This window comes from Zalophus californianus, chromosome 8 (assembly GCF_009762305.2).
Source record: "Zalophus californianus isolate mZalCal1 chromosome 8, mZalCal1.pri.v2, whole genome shotgun sequence".
In the NCBI taxonomy this organism is placed as follows: Eukaryota; Metazoa; Chordata; class Mammalia; order Carnivora; family Otariidae; genus Zalophus; species Zalophus californianus.
The window spans coordinates 115886751-115913932 of record NC_045602.1 but is presented as its reverse complement, the minus strand read 5'-3'; the positions used below and the strand labels follow the sequence as shown (position 1 = coordinate 115913932).

Sequence of the window (27182 nt, the reverse complement as noted above, 5' to 3'; positions counted from 1 at the left end):
AGTCCTCAACTTCTATTCAGCAGGCTCCATTGTTTCAAGAGTCAGATTTCTTCTGTGCTTTGCCCATGTTTCATTACCTGTGTTTTAACACTTGCTATGTTTTCCTTCCTTAAGAACTTGGTTTCAACTAGACTGATTGTGGTGCTCATTTAGCAATATACACAAATACCAAATCATTATGCTATACACTTGAAACTAATACAATGCTATATGTCAATTATATCTCAAAAAAGAAACACTGGTTTTCTTTAATGTGCTTGGATTTGTCAAAGGGATTCATATATATCACTGAATGACACTCATTCATTCATTCATTCATCAGGTGTGCCAGGCACTGTGCTGGGTGCTGGAGGTTCAGAGTGAAGAGAGATTTATTGCCCTTGAGAAATTCACAGACAGGGCGCCTGGGTGGCTCAGTTGGTTAAGCGACTGCCTTCGGCTCAGGTCATGATCCTGGAGTCCCGGGATCGAGTCCCACATCGGGCTCCCTGCTCAGCGGGGAGTCTGCTTCTCCCTCTGACCCTCTTCCCTCTTGTGCTCTCTGTCTCTCATTCCCTCTCTCTCAAATAAATAAATAAAATCTTAAAAAAAAATAAAGAAATTCACAAATGGGGAGAGAGAGCAACATTAGCAAATTATTATGAGAGAGTATCAGTATTGAATGTGAGGGTATTGAATGAGGCTATTGAATGAATTAAGAGAATGGGCACTGGAATCATCTGAGTGATTCCATTATTTAAAATGATACATTATTACTTAACCTTCTGTTTCTGTACCTTGGTTTCTTTACCTGTAAAATGGGTAGAATAAAAATGGGTAGAAAAATAGAACTTTCACAAGGTGCTTGTGATGTTTACTGAGGGCTTTTTTTTTTTTTTTTTTTTTTTTTTGCGTCCAGCATTGTTCTGGATACAGAGGAGGTGCCTGGCACCTAGTAAGTAACCATCATTAGCTATAATCACTACTGTTATCCTTTCTGCTTAGGCTTCATAGAGGAAGTGACATTTCAATTGGCCACTAGAGGATGTGTCTTTACCAGAAGGGGGGCAGGGAAAGACAGCTTGGGCAGAAGGAATAGGCTGAGAACAGACACAGGAAAGAAAGGGTATGGTGTTTTCAGAAATGAGGGAATGGTCCAGAGTAGCTGGAGGATGGGATGTGTGTAGGAGAGCAGTGAGAGGTGAAGCTGGAGAATTAAGACCCAGATAGCGAAGGGCCTTGTTTGCTGCTGCAGTTTGGACTTAATCCGCTAGATGAAATAGAAGCATCAGAAGTGTCTAAAGAGGGGCTTGTCACGATATAATCTGTGTTTTAGAAGGATTCTTCTGGTACTTCTCCGGCGGACTAGATGGGAGGAGACTGGGATGACCATTGAGGAGGAGAAGCAACGGATGAGAGCAGGAACTGCAGGGGTGGATGTTCCAGAGGTTGACCAGGAGGCCTTGATGGCTGCTGGAGGGAGTGTAGGGCAGGGAAGGTGAAAGATCACTGCAGTAGCCAGGGAGATATTGATGCCGCTTACTGGTAGAGAATGGCAGAAGGAACAGGTTTTTCCTTATGAATGATTTCATCTAAGGAAGGAAGACTGCTTCTTCCTGATCTTCGGAGGAGGTGTTCTGAAACTCACAAGTCCTTTCTATGATGCTATGAGCCATTTCTTCTCTCCTGGGCCTTATAGAGAGTCAGCTGCTCCAGACAAGTAATTACTGATCTCAGGCAATTAAGGCAGGAGGTGGCTGTGTTTATTTGGTTCCCTGGTGTCTCCTAGGAGAGAGAGGGGTGAAAGTCATGTGTTTGTTTTCGCCCCATTTGTAAGAATGGATGAAGTTGGAACATTAGCCTCCCTCCTCTGCTAAAAGGGCCTCTTCTTTCTCTCACCCCAGTCTCTGCAGAAAGTCATGCTAAATTTAAAAGTTCTTTCCAGTTTTCCCTCCCTTAGCTGGTTTCCTACAAAATGTTGTTCACATTTTTGGCCAAGTGAGGGAACCCTGAACCCACCTTAGCTGTTCGCCCCCAGAACAGTACCTTCCCACCACTGCCATCTCCCTGGCTCAGAATTGACCTGATCCTGGTTCTAGGCATCTGCGGCTCAGCGGGGATGTGGGGGCTTCCGCTGGTGGGCCAGCTTGGCTGGGCCTGATCCTGTCCCTGCTCAGTCATGTTTACAAGTATCCTGGATATAGGACATCATGCCTGGCACTGATGAGCATGGTAAAACAGCCCGCCCCAGAGAATTCGGTCCCTGGTCTTTTAGTTCCAGCTTTTGCTCCTTTTTATGCCTGCCTTCCATTTTCTTCAATCAGGAATTGTTCCTAGCTGCTGAGTTCCCTTGGTTTGAGGGGCGGAGCCCTCAAAGTTCTTTTCTCTCCACTCACTGTCCTATAAAGTAGTCACATTCGTAACCCTCCTCTTCCAAGGTGGCTCTGAGGTGTTTCAAGTATAGAGACTACTTTGGTCGGCAAAAAAACCCTAGGGATCATCTCCTTCTGTTTGTTTCTGGAGCTGAGTTGGAAGAGAGGTAAAACCTCTCAGGCTGAGTGGAGTGACTAGTCCCTCCTTTAATGAAATACCATTGAGAGGCTATATGTTATTTCCAGCAAACAGTTGACCCCACACTAATGAGAGTGACCATGAGCCCTATCCTTTATGAAACATTATCATTACAAGATACCAGCCTTGGACCGTCAATCACACTCTCCTGATTTCTGGGCCCACTTTGAAACCTCTGTTGCAAATTTGGGTTCTCTAGCCTTGGTTTTAGGGTACTCTGTGGTCCAAAACCAACCGAAAGAGAACAGCTATTTAGTTTTTTAGAAAAAAAAAAATCAGTTTTGGGGCGCCTGGATGGCTCAGTCGGTTGAGGATCCAACTCTTGGTTTCTGCTCAGGTTGTGGTCTCAGGGTCATGAGATCGAGCCTGGTGTTGCCCAGGCTCCAAGCTTGGTGCTCAGTGGGGAGTCTGCTTGAGATTCTCTCTCTCCCTCTGCCCCTTCCCCCCAACCCTGCCCCTGCTCATGTGGGCAGATACACTCTCTCTCACTCTCTCTCTAAAATAAATAAACCTTTTTTAAAAAGATTTTATTTATTTATTTGACAGAGAGAGAGCATAAGCAGGGGGAGCTGCAGCGGGAGAGGGAGAAGCAGGCTCCCCATTGAGCAGGGAGACCCATGTGGGGCTCAATCCCAGGACCCTGGGATCATGACCTGAGCCGAAGGCAGACACTTAACCCACTGAGCCACCAGCTGCCCCAATAAATAAACCTTTAAAAGAAAGGAAATCAGTTTTTTTTATGACAAAAACAAAGCATGTTCATTATAGAAAGTTTAGAAAATACAGAGAAGCAAAAATTTAAAAAAAAAAATCTGTAACTCAGCCACCAAGAGAAAATCATGTGAACTTGGGCCTAGTCTTTTAGTCTTTTTTAAAAAATTTACTTATGCATTTTTTTAAAGAGATCATAGTATATATCTTGTTTATAAATTTCAATTAATAGGATGTTATAAATATCTTTCCATGTCATTGCAAATTTGTTATATCATAATGGTCCATTTTATGTAGGGAATGGGGACATTATTAATAAAAATTAATATGCCTTAATAATAAGCACATGACTTGAAGATAGTGCATAAGGAAAGGGTATTGTAAAATAGGGATGGGTTTCCCAGCTCTGAATCGCTTAAGCGATAATTATGGGCTTCATTGATAAGTTAAACAGGACATAGATGTTAATAGACTCGATCCCTTTATTCATCTTTAGGCCAAAGTTTTGTGAAATCTTTCTTGGTCTGAAAATTTAAAGGAAACGTAGTTGAGGTGTCTTAGTTTGCTAAAGGTAAATAGTTTTGACTTCCTAGGTTTCCTTTCACAGGAAATCAAGCCAAGAAGCTCTCACTGTGTGTGTTTGCATAGCATTTTGTACACAAGGAGACATGTGATAAGAACTTATTTGACCAGTTATGGGAAGTTTCTTGTTTGGGGGACTTGCCAAGTCTAACCCTGATTGCTAAGGCTGGATTATTGCATATATTTATTTCTTTTTACAGGTAGTGCCTTCCTCAGTGCTATTTTTCTTGCCTTAGCAACATACCAGTCTCTGTACCCACTTACCTTGTTCGTTCCAGGACTCCTCTATCTCCTCCAGGTAAGCACTTGCTGGTCAGAAGCCAGCGCTCATGTGACACTTAATACCTGGCCTGGTCATTGCCTGGGGGAAGGAAGGGCATGGCTCAGTTAAAGCAATAGGACTGGGTCCCTATCTCACATTTACTTGCTTCTACTTGAAAACCGAACAAAGACACTTGACTGATTTTAAACAAAATGAGCCTAGTGACCATTAAATTCCAATAATGCATATCACTGCCAATGTATGAGCGTATTTCATTTTACTTGTTTATAGTTGGGATCTGCCAACCATCTTGCATTCTCCTTCTCTCATCTAATATTCATAGGCCCCTCTCTCAGCTCATTTTTTTAAAAACTTCTGTATAGGGGCACCTCGGTGGCTCAGTTGGTTAAGCGACTGCCTTCAGCTCCAGGTCATGATCCTGGAGTCCCGGGATCGAGTCCCACATCGGGCTCCCCGCTCAGTGGGGAGTCTGCTTCTCCCTCTGACCCTCTCCCCTCTCATGTTCTCTCTCAAATAAATAAATAAAATCTTAAAAAAAAAAATTCTGTATAACAACACTCACCTTGTAAGGTTCTTGTAGGGATTAAATGTAGTGGGTGTCCCTAGTGCAATGCTGAGATCATGGCGGGTGATCAGTATTAATTGAAGAATACAGATTGCTGACATTTACGGAGAACTTACTATGTCTGGCACTGTACTGAGCACTCTGCAGGCATCATTTCATTTCAAGCTCATAAGAACTTTATGGGGTAGGTCATATTATTAGCCATGTATTCGTCTCATATTAGCCATATTAGACACATGAATTGCAACTGGAATGTTGGGCGGTGTAGTCACTTGCCTAAGGTGACATGGCTGGCAAGTGACAGTGCTGAGATATGAACTCATCCTGATGCAAGAGCGTGCCCTCTGTCTCTCTTTTCCACGCCATTGAGAATACACACATCTCCTCAAGAGCAAGAAACCAGGGCGCCTGGTTGGCTCAGTTGGTTAGGCAACTGCCTTCGGCTCAGGTCATGATCCTGGAGTCCCAGGATCGAGTCCCCTGCTCAGCAGGGGGTCTGCTTCTCCCTCTGACCATCCCCCCTCTCCTGTGCTCTCTCTCTCTCTCTCAAATAAATAAATAAAATCTTTAAAAAAAAAAAAAAGAGCAAGAAACCACTTGTAGGTCCTGCATGGTCCAAATCCATTCTTAAACGAGAAACATTTCTTGAAAGTATACAGGGGACAGTACCATGAGTCAAACCAAGAAATGTCTGGTTTCAGAACCTTTGTTCTTAATTATAGGCACTGTTGCTAAAACTGAGTATATACCTCCATTTATTGAAATAGGCTATATGCTTGTCATTTTAAGTGACTTCATAATATGTCTTTGTGTTGATGTACACAGCGATACATGATGTAGCTTGGTCTTTGTCCTGTGTGGGGAATTTGAGATGTGCCCTGGTTGTCACTGGTATAAATAGTGTAGTAATTTGGTTTTCTTTTTTTTTAAAGATTTTATTTATTTATTTGAGAGAGAGAAACAGCATGAGAGGGGAGAGGGTCAGAGGGAGAAGCAGGCTCCCCGCTGAGCCAGGAGCCCGATGTGGGACTCGATCCCAGGACTCCGGGATCATGACCTGAGCTGAAGGCAGTCGCCCAACCAACTGAGCCACCCAGGCGCCCTATAATTTGGTTTTCTTTAAGTTATTTCCTTATGGTGTATTCCTCCAGCTGACTCACTGGACCCAAAGGTGTGAGAAGTTTCATAGTCCTAATTATGTAAGACTGGAGTGTTCACCAGAAAGCCTGAGCCAATTTGTAGTGCCACCATCAGCATCTAGAAAGCAGTGAATTAGGGCGCCTGGCTGGCTCAGTCAGTAGAGCGTGAGACTCTTGATCTCGGGGTTGTTAAGTTCAAGCCCCATGTTGGGTGTAGAGATTACTTAAAAATAAAATCTTTTTTTTTTTAAGAATTATTTATTTATTTGAGAGAGAGAGAGAGAGAGAGAGCGCGAGCGAGCCTGGGGTGGGGGAGGGTCAGAGGGAGAAGCAGAAGCAGACTCCCTGCTGAGCAGGGAGCCCGATGTGGGACTCCATCCTATGACTCCAGGATCATGACCTGAGCCGAAAGCAGTCACTTAACCAACTGAGCCACCCAGACGTCCCAAAAATAAAATCTTTAAAAAAAAAAATGAAGTGCAGTGAACCATTTCCTCTCAGGTTTCCAGCACTGGCTTTTCAAATTTGACGTATGATTGCTAGTCCAATAGATGTATCATTGCACTGTGAAGTTTTGCTTTGATTCTCTTTCTAGATTCTTGTTGAATCCAAGAATTTTTCCACATAACAATATGCTGTTTGCATTTCTTTTATTCATATTTACAGTTCATTCTTTAGAAAGTCTGAACCCTAAGAGGAATGCATACAACCAGAATTTTTGTGCAAATATTTATCAAATAAATACCATTAAAAATATATTTATTTGTACACATGAACTGACTAAAATTTTTAAAATGGTTTTTAAGCCAATTTCTAAATACTGCCTTTTGTAAAATCATTTTCATTTAAAACTCAAATTTCCTTCTGATGTCAAGGGACAGTACAACTGAGTCATGGAATCGAGCAGCTCAGCCAGTCACCTTATTCAGTCCCTTCTCTGTGCCTCAGAATGGGGATAATATTAGTTACTGCAAAGGCTTAACACATTAAGTATTAAAACAGAGTATAAGAGTTCATAGAAGGGGCATGGTCATCAGTCTGAGGGTACGTGGGGTGATGAGGGGAGGAAAGAAAATAATTCATTTTCTAGTGTCAAAGGAACTATAAAAATTAGTTTGTACTTCTTCCTTTGACACTACAAACCTACCTCCATTCTTCCAGTGGAATCTCTAGAGGGTACAGAAGGCAGGTTGCAGACAAGCTAACGTCTGATCAGTGCCAGAGGCAAAGCTGTTTTTCTCTTCCCAGGAAGAGACCCAGGAAGGCTTCAGGGTCAAAGGCAGGGGATGTTGCATCTGGATTCCTAGTGGGTCACTTATAAGAATGGTAGTTTAAGCTCATCGGGTCCCCTCCCCTCAACTTTACTCTCTCTGACCTTGGCTTACGGCCTGGTTTCAAATTAGTAGCTAAAATGTTATGATCTGATAGCATTCAGAGTGAAATAGAGAGCCACTTTAGGGCACAGGACCTAGAGGCTACGGGGAAGGATATGCCAAGTGCATAGGACCTCCAGGCTGAAGCTGTGGGGCTGGCAGAAGGAGGCTCATGGTGCAGTCAGGCAAGTTTCTAGTTCCCTCCTTCCTTTTGCTTGGGGTTCCTAAGTCTTGGACCCCCTTAGATGGCTTGAGGTTCTTAATTTCTTTGAAAGAAAGTAACAGAAACCAGGGGGAAACACCTCATGAGTGTTCTTATGGTTTTTGCTTTAACCCAATCTGACCTTCTCTTGTCTGAAGTGAAAAGGTTAATCCTGTGATTTCTATACTTTTCTGGAGTCTGGAGCAGCCGGTCACATGATATTAGCTTGCACCAAAGGAGCCGAACCCAACCAGGTCTCCCTTCCTTCCCTCCTTCCTTCCTTTCTTTTTTTTTTTTTTTTTAATGTTTTGTGTATTTATTTACTTGAGAGAGAGAGTGCCTGCCTAGAGCGCTGTCACAAGGAGGCGGGGAGGCTGGAAGGGAGGGGTAGAGGGAGAGAGAGAGTCCCAAGCGGACTCCATGCTTCGAGCAGAGCCCAGTGCGGGGCCCCATCCCACGATCCCGAGATCACGACCTGAGTCAAAATTGAGAACCAGATGCCCAATCTACTGAGCTACCCAGGTGCCTCCCCCCAACCAGGTCTTTTTTGTTAATGGGTCCTTCCCCAGGCCTTCTTTGGGACCTTCTCTGAAATTTTCACAACTCACTCTATTTCAATTCTGTTAGCTTCCTTTATCTTTAGAACGGGTGAAAATGAGTGTGAGCACTTGATCATGCAATTGCAATGAACTTTTCCACCAGCTTTGTTGCCTCTAATATACCTATCATGTAAAATATATCTCTTAGGTCTCATCCTGTTAGTCCAAGAACCTAGGTGTAATAACTTTTGTTAGATTTCAACCTCCTTAAGAGTTTTGGGGTTTTTTTTGTGGTAACTGACTTTTTGTCTTTTTCACCATATCTGAGAAAGAAACGGTTTCTGTATAGAAAATGCTTTTCTTTTCTTTCTTTTTTTTTTTTTTTTGAGATTTATTATTTATTTGAGAGAGAGAGCACCAGTGGGAGAAGCAGGGGGAGAAGGAAAAAGAATCTGAAACAGACTCGGCACTGAGCACAGAGCCCGATGCGGGGCTGGATCTCACGACCCATGAGATTATGACCTGAGCTGAAACCAAGAGTCAGATGCTCAACCAACTGTACCACCCAGGCACCCCTAGAAAATGCTTTTCTCCCTAGTGCTTTAGAGAGTTGGGGGAGGGAGATAATTACACATTTCTCCCCTTTCTTATTGTAGTTAGGCTTTTCTTCCTAAATTTTTTTATACATTCACAACCATATAACTTCTGGGATGTAACTACAGGTTACATTTTTCAGGTTGAGAGTATACATCTCATGGACCGCACCTGGCCCACAGATGTGTTTTATTTGACCATGGTGTTTATTTTAATTAGTTGTCAACATTTAAAAAATTCATGTTAAAAATGTACATTTCTGGCTTCTTTTGGAAAATTGGGAGATCTGTCTCCTTTAGACAAGGTACACCCTCTTCACAGTTTAGCATAGTCCCTGTGCTTCATTTCTGTTACCCTTCTCTCATTTGTTACCTGCCTGGCCCCTGTAGGAATTTGAATATGTGTGTGTATGTATGTGTATGTGTGTGTGTCTATGTTTATGTCCACTAAAAGGTCTAGAAACAATGACCAACCCAGTATCAAGGAGTATCCTTGGGGCTCAGATTGTGACCTTACAATACCATTTTTACCCATTAAAAGAAATGAGTTTCTCAGAGAAATGGCTGATCCTATGTTTAGGGCAGGAAATGTACAGGATAATCCTAGACCATTGTAATACCAGATAACAAGGAAGCTATGAAGGGCTGCTGGGGTCATCTCAAAAGGACTCAGGATCCAATTTGAAGAGGCTCCCACTGACCAGAGATGGACAGTTTGAGTTTCATTAGGATTAGAATTGCAATAGATTGAAACCCAAAATTATTTTTAAATCCAGGTATTCATAATGATATTAAAAAGGTCAATTGGTAATTGGTCAAATTAGGAGAATTGACAAAACCAATTCATTACCTTGAAAACTGGAACTAAAGGGGAAACAGTAAGCATTTATCCTGCCCTGTACCATTGGGTAACCATATAGTAGGTGAGCTACTATATGTTTTTGAGCTTGCAAATCAAGACAGATTGATAGGATAGCATCATTTTGCAACACTGGTTGATCTAGGCATTGAGTGTTAATAGCTACTAACATGAAAGACAAAAATCACGCCTCCTGAGAAAAGGACTCACCACCAGAGTTTTGCCAAGGGGATGCAGTTGCCAATTTGCAAGGAATACTGAAGAAAAGTCTGTAATTAGCAAAAACCAGATTGTGGGAAGTTCTACAGGTTAAATGCCCAGGTTCTTCAACCCATGAATTGTAGGGGGCATGAGTGGAATGGGTTGGAGGACCTGTAAATTAAGAGACTTAAAAGTTGTATTAAATTTTTTAAAAATGGGCAAGCTAAACTATAGTGTAAAGGCATACACATTTTGATAGAAAACCATCAAGAAATGCAAGTAAGTGAGTACTCTACAAGCCAGGATCAGTGGTGACTTTGGAGGAAGGAGGAGACTGTCTGGGAGAGGGCCCAATAGACTCGGAGAGCGGAGGGACATTTCTTCCTCTTAACCGTATGGATCTTTGTCTCATAATCATTCACTAGGTTACATATTTGTTTTATGTGGTTTTCTGTATCTTGTGTTCTATTTTACAATGAAAAGATTTCTAAGAATTGATCCAAATATTTAGGGCACCATTCTCCCAACCCTTCAACTTACTCATTTCATTTTAAGTCAGCATTTGCTATTGAGAAAAAAAAGGTGGGTAAAATGAATGCTTATCTGCTCACTGGGAAACGTGCAATGTGGACCTCTAGATTAAGTTAGGCTCTAGGGTTTATAAATAAGCCATCAAAGAAAGGATCACTTGAGTTTCTTTTTTAAGCATTTCAGGCGTGCCTCACTTGGTGTAATGGGAGTGGTCCTAAAAGATTACTTAATCTTTAATCAGACCCAGGTTTTTTAAATAGATTCAGTAAACATTCCACATGACATTATATTCTCAGGGCTCTGTTTCCTAAAGCAAACCTGACCCCTAGACCAAGTCTTAACAAAAATTATACCTAAAATTTAATGCACATTTTACATCACAGATTTGCCAAGGGGGGAGAAAATCATTTTCCACTCAAGCATCAACAGTAACACTTTGGGTTCAATAAAGCTCTAAGAACATGGCAGCAAACCAAAATGTGGGGGCTGCTAATGGATGTGTGAAAAGCGAAACCTCATCTCCTGGATCTGTGCTTAGGACTCTCCTCAGAGAGTAGCTTTGAACAGTCTACCTGATTCAGGTCTTCATGGCTGTCTTTTTCACTTCCCTTCTTTTTAAATACCTTTAAATAGGGAAGAAGGGAAAAACAAACCAAAAGAACATTTTTACTTTCGAGGGTTTTTTCCTCCATCCTTGGGCTGTGGGTTTCCTCCCTCCCTCCCTGCCTCCCTTCCTTTTATGCTAGACGGCAGGCAGTATTTTTCAGGAAGAAACTCAGAACCTTAAGTGCCTTCCTCTTTGAATTTATCTCTGGATGGCTCCTCTTTGTCAAATCATTTTCCATCCCCAGAAATATAATATTCTCTTGAAACTGTGTTGTTTTAGAGCAGCGTTGTCAATAGAACTTCTTGTGATGATGGAGATGTTCTGTATCTGTATATTGTCAGTTGTCAAAATATAAATAAACTTTAAAAAAAGAAGTAGGTGCAATTGAAGTATTCAAAAGAAATGGAATTGATTAAACTATTTTAGAGACGCTTACTATACTTGCATGAAAGGGGAATAAGAATCCAGGAAGGCCTGTAACTTCCTCCCTTGGATATGGTGCCTGAGGCTTCATTCCTAATCCATCCTCTGTCTAGTCTTCTTAGGAGGATTTCTGGTTGCCTGATGTGACTCCAAGGACAACAGACCCCTGCCTCTGGGATATTGTCATATTGTCACTTCTGCTTTGAGTGAAAAATTTTTTTGTTCAGTTTATTTTTTTTAGTAAACCCTACATCCAACATGGGGCTCTACACCCAATATTGGGCTCACAACTCCCAGAACAAGAGTCACATGTTCTTCCAACTGAGCCAGCCAGGCGCCCCAAGTGAAGCTTTTTTACAGTAGGTGATTGGAACAACTAAAAAGGGAGAGAGCTGGGACTTAATGGACCTCCCAGAATAATTTGTGTAAAGTGCTTTGTGCCTGCTTGCTAATGAATATTTGTTTAATAAATGTTGTTAAGTATGCCAGAATATGGTCTGGAACTTGCTTTTTTCGCAGAGAGAGTGTAGAGTGGGAGCTAACCCTCATCCACCTCAAACTTCTTTCATGGCAACCATTAAAGCACCTGAACTGCATACTTTAAAATAGTTAAATGTATGTTGTGTGAATTTCACCTCAAAAAAAAAAAAAAATCCAATACTAATATTAGCCATCGCTCACATTTTTCTAGCTTTGACCTAGAAAAGGGGGTTCCTTTAAATCGGCTCTTGTGTTCGTTTGACAATCCTCGTGTTTTTGAGCCTTTCCTTCCTTTCTTTCTGGTACCACAAGGTGATCCAGGTTCATCTTGTATTTTCCCTGCCCCAGCCCAGGAATCAACTACTTCTTTGAGGACTCCTGGTTCCTTTTATTGGTGAATGCTATTTAGAAACCAAGGGTTATGGGTATGCTTCTAGCAGAAAGAGTTATGAAATACATGTATGTACACTAACTGCCCCCCAAACATGTCTGTGATTCTTTATCTCTCTATCTCTTCACACCAATAGATCGATCCCAATATCTGTTTATACTGATACCTGTGATTCCAGTCCAACACCACAGGGTTCACGTTAGTGTCTTCCTTTTCCTTGTGTCTAATTTCTTTCTCTAATGTTTGGAAGCCCAACTTTCATTATTTGCAGTTTATTTGCTAATATGTTCAGTTCTAGAACACACACAAAGTTGTTCTAGAATTGCTGTGAGAAATACCCATGTCAGAAGTATATCTACTGACTTGATTATAACACGTAAGTAAAATCCTTTTTGTCTTTAGCATGACTGTTCTGTCAGGCTACTGTTTCTCAAAGTCACTCAGGTTAGTTCTTTTCTTCTCCCATGTGGCCCTTCAGCGTAGTTACCTTATTTATGATATAGTTAGGCTCATGTATTACTGTTTGTATCATTTTGGATTTCCCCTACACCTTGGTTGGTTTTAATTTTTTGTTTATTTGGGGGTATGTGAAGAGACTAAGAAATATTGCTATCGTTCTAAGAATCAACTAAACAAAAAACATATTCAGAGAACTATCACTCTATCTTCATCCCTGCTATCTTGTTCTTTCTTTTTTCTTTTTCTTTTCTTTTTTTTTTTTTTTAAAGATTTTATTTATTTATTTGACAGAGAGAGAGAACACAAGTAGGCAGAGCGGCAGGCAGAGAGAGAGGAGAAGTTGCAGGGAGCCTGATGCTGGGCTCGATTCCAGGACCCTGGGATCATGACCCGAGCTGAAGGCAGACGCCCAACTGACTGGGCCACCCAGGCGCCCTTTGTTCTTTCCTTTTTCCTTCTTTCTCTGTCACCCTAAGTAACTATTTTTAGTTTCTGGTTTATCCTTCCTGTGTTTCTTTCCACAAATGAGCAGGTACCTGTGTATTTCCTTCTTTCTTATATGAAGGATGGCATACTCTAGGTACCCTTTAGTGCTTTGCTTTTTTTTACTATTTCTTGGAAGTCACTGCAGATTGATATACAGAGATCTTCATTCTTTTTTATAGTGGTATAGTACTCCATTGTGTGGACGTACCATAGTTTGTTCAACTTTTTGCAATTGCAGTCACAATTAATGCTTTAATGAGTAACCTTGTGTATATGTATTTTCATATTGTCAGAGGGGTATCTTCAAGGTAGATTTCTAGAAGTAGAATTACTGATCCATAGGTAAGTATATATGTAGTTTTTTAAGGTCTTTTCCAAATTCCCCTCCACAGGGATTGTACACATTTTTTATTCCCACCAGTAATGTATGATAGTGCCTGTTTTTCCACAGCCTTGCTAACAGAATGTGTTGTCACATTATAAAATTTTGCCAGTCTGATTATGAGAAATGGTATCTCAGTGTTGTTTTAATTTGCATTTCTTTAAATATGAATGAGTTTGAACATTTTATCATGTTTGTGGATTGTCTGTTCATTTTTCCTCCTCATTTTTCTGTTGGATTTAGATCTGTTTTCTCTCAATTTTTAAGAATCCTTTATATATTAGGAGTATTAACCCTTTGTCTGCAAATATTTTCTTCCAGTTTCTCATTTGTCTTTTTTACTTATTTATGGTGTTTTTCTTTTAACAGTTTTTATTTTTATCAAGATATAATTTACATAGCATACAATTTACCTACTTAAAGAATACAACTCAGTGATTTTTGGATAGTCACAGAGTTGTGCAGCCGTTACCACAATCAGTTCTAAAATATTTGTGTCACCCAAAAAGAAACCTCATGCCCATTAAGCAGTAACTCTGTTTTTCCCCAGTGCCCCTTTCCCCTCTAGCCCTAGCAATCAGTATTCTGCTTTTTGTCTTTATAGGTTTTCCTATCCTGAACATTTCATATGAAAGGAATCATGTAATATGTGGTCTTTTTTTTTGACTGATTTCCTTCAATTAGCTTGAGGTTTTCAAGGTTCATCCCTGTTGTAGCGTGTATTAGTTCTTCATTCCTTGCATGTTTGTATTTCCATATGAACTTTATTATTTTTTAAAGATTTTATTTATTTATTTGACAGAGAGAGACACAGCAAGAGAGGGAACACAAGCAGGGGGAGTGGGAGAGGGAGAAGCAGGCTTCCCGCTGGGCAGGGAGCCCAATGCGGGGCTCGATCCCAGGACCCTGGGATCATGACCTGAGCTGAAGGCAGACACTTAATGACTGAGCCACCCAGGCACCCCATTCCATATGAACTTTAATCTTGTATAATCCCACAAAACAGCTTGTTGACATTTTTATTGGTATTATATTATTGCTTTGAATTAATAAATTAAATTAGGAAGAACTGACCTCTTTATAATTTTGAATCATCCTAAACAAGGACAGGGGATATCTGTCCATCTGTTCAAGTCTACCTTAGTGTCTTTCAGGAGTGTTTTAAAATTTTCCATGAATCGGTTTTACACATTCCTTGTTAAACTTAAGTCTAAGTTTTCTTTTCCTTGGTGTTATTGTAAATGTGGTTTTCCTTACCATTGTGTCCTCTAATTGTTTATTAGTGCATATGAAGGCTATTTGTATGTTAATTTTGTACTCTGCTCCTTCACTGAATTCTTTTATTGCTTGTTATTTTTATCATAAGTAGTTGTTGCATATATCTAGACACTAATATGATTTCTTATTTTTAAGCTGTTTGTGTTACATATATTAATAGCTTTTCTTATGTTGAATTAACCTTGAGTTTTTGGAATAAATCCAACCTGGTCATAACCCAACTTTATCATGTATTGCTGAATTATGTTAGATAATATATCATTTAGCATTTTTGCATTTTTGTTGGTAAATGGTTTTGGTATAAAGCTTATGATATTTGCTGTGAAAGAGTTAATGTAAGATTAGAATAAACTGCTTCTTGAATGTTGGTAGAATTTTCCTGTAAAACTGGCTCTTTCCTTTATGGGAAAATTTTTCATTACTAATTCAATTTCTTAAATGTTTGTAAGACCATTCTAATTTTCTGTTTCTTCTTGAATTAGTTTTTCCCTAATCTTTTATTTCATGCTTTAGAAAAGTTAAAAGATGAGTATAACAAGTAACCTTTTATTTAGATGACTCAGTTACCATTTTGCCACGTTTTCTATATCTATGTAGATAGATTTTTTTTTCTTTTTTTCTTTCCTGACTCATTCTCAGGGAAGTTACAAGTTTTTTAAAAATGTGCTATTCCTATTTCCTCCTTGGTTACTGATTTTTGTCTGTTTGATCTATCAGTTACTTACTGATGATGGTTATGTCTGTTTTTCTTTTGTAGACCTGTCCACATTTGTTTTATATATTTTCATTTATTTTATTTTTTTTCAGATTTTCTTTATTTGATAGAGAGAGAGGCACAGCGAGAGAGGGAACACAAGCAGGGGGAGTGGGAAAGGGAGAAGCAGGCTTCCCGCTGAGCAGGGAGCCCAGTGCGGGGCTCGATCCCAGGACCCTGGGATCACAACCTGAGACGAAGGGAGATGCTTAACGACTGCGCCACCCAGGCGCCCCATGTTTTTTTAGACTGTGTTATTTGGTACATAGAAGTTTAGAGCTGTTACATCTTTCTGATAAACCTTTTATCATTATGGAACATCTTTATTTTTGTAATTCTTTATACATTAAAGTTTATTTTATCTGGTAACAGTATAACTAGTTTTCTTTTGCTTAGTGTTTATCTAGCATAAGGAAGTCCTTTTCAGTCCTTTGATTTTCAAAATTTTTCTGTGTCCTTTGCTTTGCTGAAGGGATCTTGAAGTTTAAGCTGATAATTTCTTTTTGTCCTTGACATCCCTAAATATACCATTTTGCCTTCTCTCCTAGCGGCAGTACATACCTGTGAAAGTGAAGAGCAAAGCCTTCTGGATCTTCTCTTGGGAGTATGCCATGATGTACGTGGGAAGTCTAGTGGTAATCATTTGCCTCTCCTTCTTCCTTCTCAGCTCCTGGGATTTCATCCCTGCAGTCTATGGCTTCATGTAAGTAATGACTTCATTAGAAAACTCTGGAAGCTAATTTCTTTTTCCCAGCTCTAGCTGGAGTCAAAGTGTGAGCAACCACAGGGAGCATCTAGACATAGTGGTCCTCAAACTTCAGTGTGCACCAGAACCACCTGCAGGGCTTCTTTTTTTTTTTTTTTTTTAAGATTTTATTTATTTATTTGACAGAGAGAGAGACAGCCAGAGAGGGAACACAAGCAGGGGGAGTGGGAGAGGGAGAAGCAGGTTTCCCGCTGAGCAGGGAGCCCGATGCAGGATCCCAGGACTCTGGGACCATGACCTGAGCCGAAGGCAGATGCTTAATGACTGAGCCACCCAGGCGTCCCCACCTGCAGGGCTTCTTAACACCCAGATTTCCAAGCCCAGCCTCTAGAGGTTTTGATTAAGTAAATTTGGGATAGGAACCAAGAATTTACATTTCTAAGTAGTTTTCAGATGATGCTAATGCTGCTGGTCCTGGTTCTCACTTTGAGAACCACAGGTCTAGCGAGTGTCTTCAGTCTGGTGAGATTAAAGATCACTCTCCAGGAACATCTGAAGCAACTACAGTGTCTGCCTGGAAGGGTTTGGTTCAGTCCCCAACAGGAATGGATATATTCCTCTACTGCAAGCAGGTCTCTAACAGTTTTGAAATAAAGCCACCTCCCATGTGTCAAAGTTTTAGAGAAAATCAAAATGGAGTATGAATTCTGCAGACATTTCCCAATGCTCTCTGTGTGGTATGTGGAGGAGGATGGTCGCTGCCCAAACCTCAAGGAACTCACAGCCCAGTGAGGTGTTAGACAGTTGAACCTGTCAGGGTGAGGAAGGGATATGGAGTGGCAGACTCCCCTTTGGGATTCTGGACTGCTAATTTGTGTTAAATCCTGGCTGAGCATAACTGTTCCCTCTTCATGCTGTTCCTTAGATAGGAGTTTGTATTGCTGGCGAAAAGCTTTGCCTGTTTTTTTGCTGACCTGCAGACTGTGTTCTTTACCTCATTTTACAGAAAAGGAAATGTAGTCACAGCAGGAGGCAAAGACGCGCCCTGGGTGGAGTGAACTCTGGTCAGTGAACTCTGACCATGAGCCACTGCATATTTCTCCCTTCTCCATGCTCCATTTATTTGCCCTTTTCATATTGTGAATTGACATCAGTTTCAGCTCTGTTTTTTTTTAAATAAAACATTTATGTAAATTTTTAGAAGAGCCAGAATGGCAACCAATCTTTTTCTGATACAACTAGACAAAAAGTTTTCCAGTGAAATCCTTATTTCTCCAATGAGATCTGGGATCCTAGCTGGAACCTGCCGATGCTTCCGCAAGGCCCCAGAAGTCAGTGCCATGTCAGGCGCTCAGTCTCTGGCTCCTGCTGTGGGGATGCAGAGCAAGAATGGGGAGCAGTAGGATCTTTGAGCTTGCTCCTCTAGGCCAGTCTTTGGAATGCCCCCAAATAGATATTGTTTGTTTAAAACCCATTCCTCTTTTGTTACAATCCTGGATATCTCCTAAATTTAAACATATGTATTTTAGGCAGTAAAAGAGGGGCTGGTCTTTTTTTTTTTTTTTTTTTTTTGACAGAGAGACAGCAAGACAGGGAACACAAGTGGGAGTGGGAGAGGGAGAAGCCGGCTTCCTGCTGAGCAGGGAGCCCGATGCGGGGCTCGATCCCAGAACCCTGGGATCATGACCTGAGCCGAAGGCAGAGGCTTAATGACTGAGCCACCCAGGCACCCCAAGGGGCTGGTCTCTTGATTTCTAGCCTGAATGCTGCCTCATTTCAGATCTTTGATGCATGCCAGTTTGGTTCAGCTGATATTTGTTAAGGGTTATCATTTTCTGTTTCTCTGCCTCTTGTTTTTATTTATTTATTTTTATTTTTTTAATGTTTTATTTATTCATGAGAGTCAGAGAGAAAGAGAGAGAGGCAGAGGCAGAGGGAGAAGCAGGCTTCCCGTGGAGCAGAGAGCCCGATGCGGGGCTCGATCCCAGGACCCCGCGACCATGACCTGAGCCGAAGGCAGACGCTTAACCATCTGAGCCACCCAGGTGCCCCTCTGCCTCTTGTTTTTATTAATTACCTATATCCAGGGTGCCTGAAGAGCCCCTCACATCCTGATCTCAGTGGGGACAGTCATCCTTGGCTGCCCAGTAGTGACCAGAATCTTTAGGAGAAAACCAGGTCGGAGCAGACCATTTATAATTTGGCTCTCTTTTTTCCCCTCCCTTTGTTTTCTTCATTCCAGACTTTCTGTCCCAGATCTCACTCCAAACATCGGTCTTTTTTGGTACTTCTTTGCAGAGATGTTTGAGCACTTCAGCCTCTTCTTTGTATGTGTGTTTCAGATCAACGTCTTCTTCTACACCATCCCCTTAGCCATAAAGCTAAAGTAAGTGGTTGGACCTGCTGCTTCTTTGTCCACAGAGCCATTTGTAGTCTTACAGGTGCCTGTCAAACTGGGAGCATCTGCTCTCAGTTTATGCCGTCTTTGCCCAGGGGGCCTGCCCTTACTGGGCTCCGGTGCCAGGAGCCATACCAGCAGTAGAGTCACACATGAGTACAGGATGCGCGGAAGGCGCTTTGGGGCACCCTTGATACTTTCCCTGGCTTCGCTCTGAGCCCACAGTGCTACTGAACCCCTCCCTATTTTGCATAAGAGGAAGGGTTTTTAGTTGGAAGGTGTCTTTGGAAAAAGTGGCTCTTGTTGGGCGTCCTCCATCACTATCCCAGTGACAGTAGGGACTCAGGATGTATTAGTTGGGAGGTTGGCTACCTGCAGCTCTGTTTAATCTTCTGATGAATTTCCTTCAAAAGGCTCATCTGTGGAGCTCTCTTCTGTAGTGTAAGAAAGTGAGCATGTATTGAGCCTGGCTTCATCCCAGCCCTTTTTAGGCTTTCTGAAAAGTGTTCATACTCAAGCCTTCCAGCATTTCTTGGAAGTAGGCATCATTTTATTACCATCACTTCCATTTTATAGTTGAGGAATGGACATTTGGAGAAGTGGAAAAATTTTCCCAGAGTCACACAGCTAGTGAGTAGTGGAGCTGGGATTCAGACCTACGTTTGTCTGTCTCCAAACTCTATCCTCACCCCTTGCACCGTGCCAAACTCCTGAAAGAGATCACTTGTAGTAGCCCCCTGGAAATTGTTCTGTTATCCTGGCTCAGGGAAGGGAAAACAGGCTCTGACACATGGTCCAGGTGATGGTCGTGGGTGCTTGAAGGGCCCCTCACATCCTGATCTCAGTGGGGCCAGTCATCCTTGGCTGCAGGTCCAGGGAACCTGGAAGGGAATTTGGTTTAGTTTTCAGGAGCCTGAGTTCTCTGTTCTAACCTTGCTGCCAGTCTTCATGGCCAGTGTACCAATGCACATGATTCCCATTCTATAAGAGCTCAGAGCTCATGCCTCCTTCCCATAACTTAGCCTTGGCCTGGCAGTCTCAGAACTCTGGCAGCCTTGCCCAGCCAAGCTCTCCAGCAGTCTGTCGTCCCCAGTCCCTGCCTTTGTTCTTGTCGGGCTTAGCCGCTGGGCTGAGAGAAGCCAGGAGCCCGGAACACCTCTCCTCATCTGCGTAGCACCTTTCATTGTCTGCATGGGAAAGGCCACAGGTGGCTCCTGGGTAGACAACAGCAGCACCGGCATGTGACCCCCACCCACACCCACCCCGGGTTGTAGGGACAGAGGGTATGAAGTGGCCTCCCCTGCTGGATCTGAAGCTCTGCTAACTCTCCGGCCCCCTGCAGTGGTTGCTTCCAGTGCCAGCTTTGTGGAAACAGAGCCCTTCAGGCCACTTCTCTCCAGACAGTACTGCGGGAGCCTCGGCTCTCCATACTTTTTGTCACTGTACTTTCGCTGGCCTTTTCATAGAAATGTTGTAGTTCTTACCAGCTCCCTACAAAGCCCACAGCCAGTGATTTGGCTTTTCTTTAGGAAGATGTTCACTGAGCTAGCTGGACCCTTCTAGAGCCTACAGGACTGTGAGACTTTGCCAAGCTGCATCTGAAGCATTTGCTGTGTAAAACTGCTCAAGTGTTTGGGGTGTGTACATGTTTGTCTCCACATCTCAGATTGACACCCACTGAGTCACCCTGACCTTTGACCTGCAAGTCAAGAATACCATGAATCTCTGAAGAAAACCTTAATGAGCTGGGCATGCAGGTACTGTGCAGAAGTAGGCCATATGCTTGTTGTTCAGGTACAGCTGAGGAGGGCGTAGATCCGGCCTCTTCTCTTGGCTTCCTTTTAGTACTTGGACAGCTCTCGGACGAACGTTGGAGATGGAGCTCTGTCCCCACCCTTTCTGACGAGAGCTGTGATCATGCTAGGCACTCAGGAGAACAGTACTGGTGATGCTTAAGAGTTCTGGAGATAAGCAGTCCCACTGCTTACTAATTCACCTACCTTCTCTGAACTTCCATTTCCTCATCTGCAAAGTGTGGGTGACGGTCCTGCCTACTTTGAGGAGTAACTGACACACAGTAGGGATCATGTGTGATGGCACAAGGAAAGGGCCTGGGACAGAACTTGGCAGAGTGAGGGTTTAGGAAATGGTAGTCGTTATTGTTAGTTTAAGGTAATAAGAACTCCAGTTCCAGCACGTTGGAGCTCAAAAGCTGCCTGCAGCAATCAGTTCTCTTTCTGGAAAGGAGCACATCATAGCTAAGGGTCCGGAGACTCCACTGACCATACTGTCAGAGAAGAGCGTCGGCAAGCAGGCACATCCTGCCCTGGGTCCGGTTGTCAAAGGGGCCTCTGGCGAGGGCGAGGGAGGCTGCCTGATGACTCTAACAAGCAGTCTTTAGAGCCCAATAACGAAGCTGACTTCATCTGTTTTCTTCCTCCTACGGGAAGGCCCGGAGCCGGGATGGGGGTTGGCGGGGGGATGAGCTGTTTCTCCAGTGTTTGCTGGGCCCTCCTCCACCACCACCTCTGGACGTCTCTGGGTCCCCACGGTTTTCTGCTGTGCTACTCGGTCTGGCCCCCATGTCCTTTGGGCCGCAGAGCCAGCCCCTGCCTGAAGTCTCCTGGAGAGCACTTTTGAGTTCAAGGGTTGGGGTTAGGAGTCTGGGGGTGGACCTCGTCCCTGACTGATCTCTCCCTCTCTGTCTGTCTGCCTGCCCCACCCGCCCCAGGGAGCACCCTATCTTCTTCATGTTCATCCAGATTGCTATCATCTCCATCTTCAAGTCCTACCCAACGGTAGGGGATGTGGCCCTCTACATGGCCTTCCTCCCTGTGTGGAACCATCTCTACAGATGTGAGTATTCCCGCCTCTAAACCTCTGGTGGCAGACTCGTGTTAGCCTGGTCCCTGGATGAAACAGCCAGGGAAAAAGAAATCGATAGGCATTTGCTGGGTGTTTGCTGCACTAGCAGCACCTGGAGAGAGACAGTGGCCGGCTAGGTACTACAGACTGGTGATGATGATAACAAAAAACAACATTGTGGGGCGCCTGGGTGGCTCTGTCGGTTGGCGGCTGCCTTCAGCTCAGGTCATGATCTCCAGGTCCTGGGAGCGGGCAAAGCAGCAGATCCAGCTGCTGGATCCAGCTGATCCGCTCACTCTGTTCCCCAACTCCCCACTTGTGCTCGCTTGTTCTCTCTCTCTCTCTCTCTTAAGTAAATAAATCTTTTTAAAAATGCTGCTTAGGGGCGCCTGGGTGGCTCAGTCATTGAGCGTCTGCCTTCGGCTCAGGTCATGATCCCAGGGTCCTGGGGTGGAGCCCTGCATCAGGCTCCCTGCTCCGCGGGAAGCCTGCTTCTCCCTCTCCCACTCCCCCTGCTTGTGTTCCCTCTCTCACTGTGTCTCTCTCTCTCAAATTAATAAAATCTTTTTTAAAAATTAAAAAAAATAAAAATGCTGCTTATTTTATTTCTTTTTTTCTTTTTTCTTTTTTAAATGCTGCTCATTTTATTTCTTAAAAGATTTTGTTTTTTGAGAGAGTGAGAGTCAAAGAGTAGGGGGAGGGGCAGAGGGAGAGAATCTTAAGCAGACTCCCTGCTGAGTACAGAGCCCGACAACGACTCGGGGCTCTATCCCAGGACCCATAAGGTCACGACCTGAGCTGAAGAGCTGAAACCAGAAGTCGATGTTTAACCGACTGAACCAGCCAGGCGCCCCCAAATAACCACCATTTTTTGAGCACCTACTCGGTAGCTACCTGGCCACTGTGGTTCTAAGAGTGTTATGGGCATTAGGTCAGTTTATCTTCACAGCAGCCTTGGTGGGAAAATATCACCATTTTGCAGATGAGAAAACTGAGGTACAGAAAGGTAGAGCCACTTGTTCAAGGTTATGTGATAGGTAAGTGGAAGGGCTGGCCATGAGCTTCTAGCTAGTGCTGTCCAGTAGGACTTTTCTGTGATGATGGAAATGTCCTTTATCTGCACAGTCCAATAAAATAGCCACTGGTGTGACTCAGAAACTCAATTTTTAATTGAAATTTATTTAAATTTAAGAAGTCACACATGGCTGGTAGCTACCGTATTGGACAGTGGAACACTAGACCTTGGGCTTTGAACCATTTCCCAGCACTGCACCTAAATGTCCACAGAAGACAGATGGCAACACTGCACGCTGCCTGCTCCGAAAACCCCTTCAGCTCTAACCATCCTCCTCCCCCTGCTTCCTAGGCCCCCAGGATTTTCCTCAGTTGGACTCTTAGCCCTCTGTGAGGGCTCTTTACAGTGTAATGGGCTTCCTGAGGGTAGGCTGATGATTCACTCACCTCTGTGTCCCCAGCACCCAGGATCAGACCTGACCCACAGCTCAGCAGGTGTTTCTGGATGGGTTTTTTCAGCCTCTCTAATAAAGAGGCAGTGTCAATGGCCAACACGACTTGATTCTCTAAACTAAAATAGGAAGGGAGCTGTGGAATTTTCCTTGCCTACAGTGGGTGCCCGGCAAGATGTCAAGAATGAACCTGGGGAGGGCAGGCTTCAGAGGAAGTAAATCTTTGTTATTATTTGGGGCTGTCTGGGTGTCAACCAGGAAGTGAAACTGACCAGCTGCTAGAAAGAAACCTACCTGTAAGTCGGGGCCTCTGAGCGAAGGTAAACAGCAGAGTGGGCGGGCCAACCCTAGACTGCCCTTGCAGGTGGTGACCTGTGGGGCGGTGACCAGTCCAGCCTGCCTGGGAGAAGGAAGTGGCTGGTGTCTTCTGCCTGTGACATCCTCATTGCACAGATAAGAATCACCCAGTCCAGCGGGTTTATAGTCAGCCTGGTGCTCCTCAGCAGAGTGGCCAGTGACAAGTCATGAGGCCACCAAACATGTCAGCATGCCCCAGATTGTGACAGGGTGGGTCTTGGGTACATTGATCCTCTTTCCCCAAAAGTAGAGTCATTGTTTCCTAGCTGGCTGTTCCACACGGGGCACCTCTTGCTCTTGGTTAATCCTTCATCCCGTATTCCTGAACACGGCCTGGAGCCAGAAAGACTTGAATTTGGATCCTGACTTTCCCATTACTAGCTATCTGTTTTTAGGAAATTCATCAAACCTTTCTGAGTCTCTGGGTTTTTAATCTGTCAGATGGGGAGAATATCTTCCAATGAGTGTTTTAAGTTTGAGAAAGATTGTATGTAAAGAGCGCTGCAGTTATCGCTGGCAATAATCATGCAGGGGGCCCCCTGCATAGTTCTGTGACCAAAGCTTCAGGCTAAGTAGTCAGAGTCATTGGAATAAACATATTTTTCAAAACTTGAAATAAGCTATTTTATGCCCTCCGGGGTTGAGGCAGAGAAAACAAGGATGGGGTTTCTAGAAACCTAGATGATCTAATAGATGCTGTAGCTCGCTGGCTGGGCAAGCAGTTTACAGTTCAGCTTGACCGAAGATCCTGCACGGAGCGTTGGCTGCCCCCCTCAGTGGCCAGCTCCTGTGGCAGAGAATACTCGTGCTCAGGGTATCTGTGTGGGGCATGACAGCCGTGCGTCATTGCACTCAGCCAGGAACATCTCCAGCCGAGTCCTTTGGACCTGTGGGCGGAGACTCAGAGAAGTCTGTAAGTCTAGGTTGGATATATTCAGACTTGTAATGTGCTTAAGAATTCAGTTTAAACATTAGTTGCCAGTGCTAACCTGCCTGCTCACACATTCACCTTTTTGTTTTCCTGTCCTGGCCAGGACAGGGGGAGGAGAACAGGTATGTGGGCCCTGCTCTGAATGCAGGCCCCAGACGCAGGGGTGGTGCTTGGGGCCAGGATGAGGCATACCAGACACACAATTGCAGTGTTAGGGAACCGCCTGCTGGCAGAGCTGGTGCTAGTCTGCAGTGGCCCGGCCGAAAGAGCCAGTAACCAGAGGCTGTGTGTGCATGTGTGTGTGTTATGTGGTGTTTTGTTTTTATTAACTTTTGTATAAAGATAAAAGAATATGGATAAAAAACATACAAGTTATAGAGAATAATAATACAATAAGCACCTTTGAAGCTCCCAGTCCCCTCTGTGCTCTTCCCAGTAGGGCTGAGTTCTTCAAGTAGAATTTTATTTTTTCTTAAAGATTTTATTTATTTATTTGAGAGAGGGAGAGAGAAAGTGAGTGAGCACTAGTGGGGGGGGTGGGCAGAAGCAGACTCCCTGCTGAGTCCAACATGGGGCTCGATCCCAGGACCCCGAGATCATGCCCTGAGCCTGAGCCGAAGGCAGCCGCTTAACTGCCTGAGCCACCCAGGCGCCCCTAGAATTTTATTTCTGAACACCTGAGGCTCAGAGAGAGAAGGGGACTTGCCTGAAGTTTCAGTTTGTCAGTAACAGAGGCAGAGACTGGATAAGCCACCCTATGAGTGTGGTGGGGAATCTGATTCCGTCTGACCCAGTAAGTCTGATGAAGGGTAAGCCTTTCGTCTCATTAGGCCCTGGTCATCTCTGACATCTCTGACACCTGGTGCCTGGAACAAGCTGTCCTGTGTGCCAGGTCCCCAGCACCGTGTGCTCTGGCATATAGTTTTAATCCTCTGGCCTGTCAGCCAGCAAGAGTGAGTAGCAGCTCCCTGTTCCTGCAAAGGTCATCACAGGCCAGAAGCCAACTGGATGCTGGTGACAGTTCCTCCAGGCACATGGGGATGTATCTTTGCAGCTGTCTGTAATTGCAGCCAGGAGCTGCATGGGAGCCTCTCCTAGTCTCTGTGCACTTTGTCACCTTCTTGTCACCCTGTCTGAAATCCAGAGTGGTGAGGTAAGGAACAATGACCTACCTGGGCTGTTGGGCCACAGGAGTTTTGTTTTAGGAATAGCGTCTGTCTTTTTCAGCAAAATAATTTCCAAGGGATCAGAAAGAACCGCTGAGAGGGGCGTCTGACACTTGGTTTCGGCTCAGGTTGTGATCTCAGGGTTGTGGAATTGAGCCCTGCTTTGGGCTCCACACTCAGCGCGGAGTCTGCTTAAGACTCTCTGCCAAGGCGCCTGGGTGACTCAGTTGGTTAATCGGCTGCCTTCAGCTCGGGTCATGATCCCAGGATCCCAGGATTGAGCCCCGAGTCGGGCTCTCTACTCTGCGGTGGGGAGGCGCTGCTTAAGCACTCCCTCTCCCTCTGCATGCCACTCCACCTGCTTGTGCGCGCACACTCTCTCTGTCAAATAAATAAATAAAATCTTAAAAAAAAAAGACTCTCTCTGCCCCTTCGCCCCCACCCCTAAAATAAATAAATAAATAAATAAATAAATCTTTAAAAAAAAAGAACCACTGAGAAATGTAAATAGTGATGTGGGAGTGAAGGAATGGCAAATAGATTTGTTCTCCTTTCTTGAGGTTGTAACATTGTTTACTAATAGTAATTCTCAATGCATGTATCCCTTTTCCCAGACTTCTTGTTCTGGGAGCAAAGAAGTCTCAGGAAGACTTGAGTCAGGTCCCTCCCTGCTTTGAAAACCCAGAATCATGGAAATTTCAGGTCAGAAAAGAGGACCCCGCAAGCACTCCAGGCCAGTGTTTCCAAATTGTGGGAGTTCACAGACCGCTAATACTTTTTTAAAAACTCTGATGACAGAGTTGCCAACTTCTTATTTTGCTAAAGACATTAAAATAGTCAACTGCCAGGCATTCATCCCCATTTCATAAAAGAAAGGACTTTTTCACAACAACAACCAGCAACAAAGAGACCCCTGTCATTTCTCATGAATCTTAAGTTCAAAACATTCACCTGTAACAAGAACTCTGAACTACCTTGTTCTGGTTATCATCACCATGACACAGACCAGTGAAATCTCTGTTGCAGACTGGTCTGGGCCTCTTATTTGCCAAGGGTCTGCAGCTGTAATCCCGCGCTTTGAAGCCTTGGCTGCATATTGGAATCACCAGGGAAGCTGTTAACAAACGACTATGGATGCCCAGGCCCCACCCCTAGAGACTCTGATTGACTCAGACCAGGTGGGGCTCCCCCGTGATTTTATTTTGCAGCCAGAATTGAGACTCGCATGGGTAATCCAGTCCCCCTTCTGATGCATGAATCCCTGGTAAAGCAGTTCTACCAAGTTTCCGTACAACCAAGACAAACAATCTTAATGTTCGGGATGTTCCCCATCTCTGAAATCTCCCCAAACTCTGATTTGGAAGAAGGGATTTCCTGAAGGTCAGGATCAGAGAGGGGGAGGGAGCTTCTGTTCATTAAGTGCTTGCTGGGACCCAGATCCATTGGTAAGTTGTTTTGTTTTTTTTTAAAGATTTTATTTACTTTTTTGACAGACACAGAGAGAGAGAGGGAACACAAGCAGGGGGAGTGGGAGGGGGAGAAGCAGGCCTCCCACTGAGCAGGGAGCCCGATGCGGGACTCCATCCCAGGACCCTGGGATCATGACCTGAGCCGAAGGCAGACACCCAACAACTGAGCCACCCAGCTGCCCTCATTAGTTTTTTTTAAATAATACTTACTAGTTTCTTTAAAAATACAATAAAGTGTAAAGAAAGATAAAAATAGCATATAATTCTACTGTCAGATACCCCTTATTGAGTTAAAAGGCGGGGGGAAGCACAGTATGATAGGCAGAGTAATGCTCCCCTCCCCACAAAGATGTCCACATCATCCCCAGAGCCTTGGAATATATTACTTTATGTGGCAAAAGGATTTAAAGTTAAGGATGTTCAGATGGGGAGATTA

At 43.7% G+C, this 27182-nt stretch overlaps 1 protein-coding gene and 1 long non-coding RNA gene across 4 annotated transcripts in view; one reads left to right on the top strand and one right to left on the bottom strand.

The window, feature by feature from the left end:
• The window catches only part of PIGU (phosphatidylinositol glycan anchor biosynthesis class U), an 86662-nt gene that overhangs the window by 44584 nt on the left and 14896 nt on the right, over positions 1 to 27182 (top strand). For 2 of the 3 annotated variants that reach the window (XM_027622644.1, XM_027622645.1), the window contains 4 exons: positions 4044 to 4141; positions 15937 to 16091; positions 18337 to 18480; positions 21224 to 21348. In XM_027622644.1, the coding sequence (XP_027478445.1) occupies positions 4044 to 4141; positions 15937 to 16091; positions 18337 to 18480; positions 21224 to 21348 (522 nt within the window). The remainder of the gene's footprint in view (positions 1 to 4043; positions 4142 to 15936; positions 16092 to 18336; positions 18481 to 21223; positions 21349 to 27182) is intronic. The other variant, XM_027622646.1, reaches the window with a different exon arrangement.
• Positions 960 to 12299, bottom strand: LOC113937804. Its single transcript, XR_003524725.1, has 3 exons — positions 12196 to 12299; positions 4108 to 4204; positions 960 to 1764 (listed from the first exon to the last, which is right to left on the bottom strand). It is a non-coding gene; the product is annotated as an uncharacterized LOC113937804 (long non-coding RNA).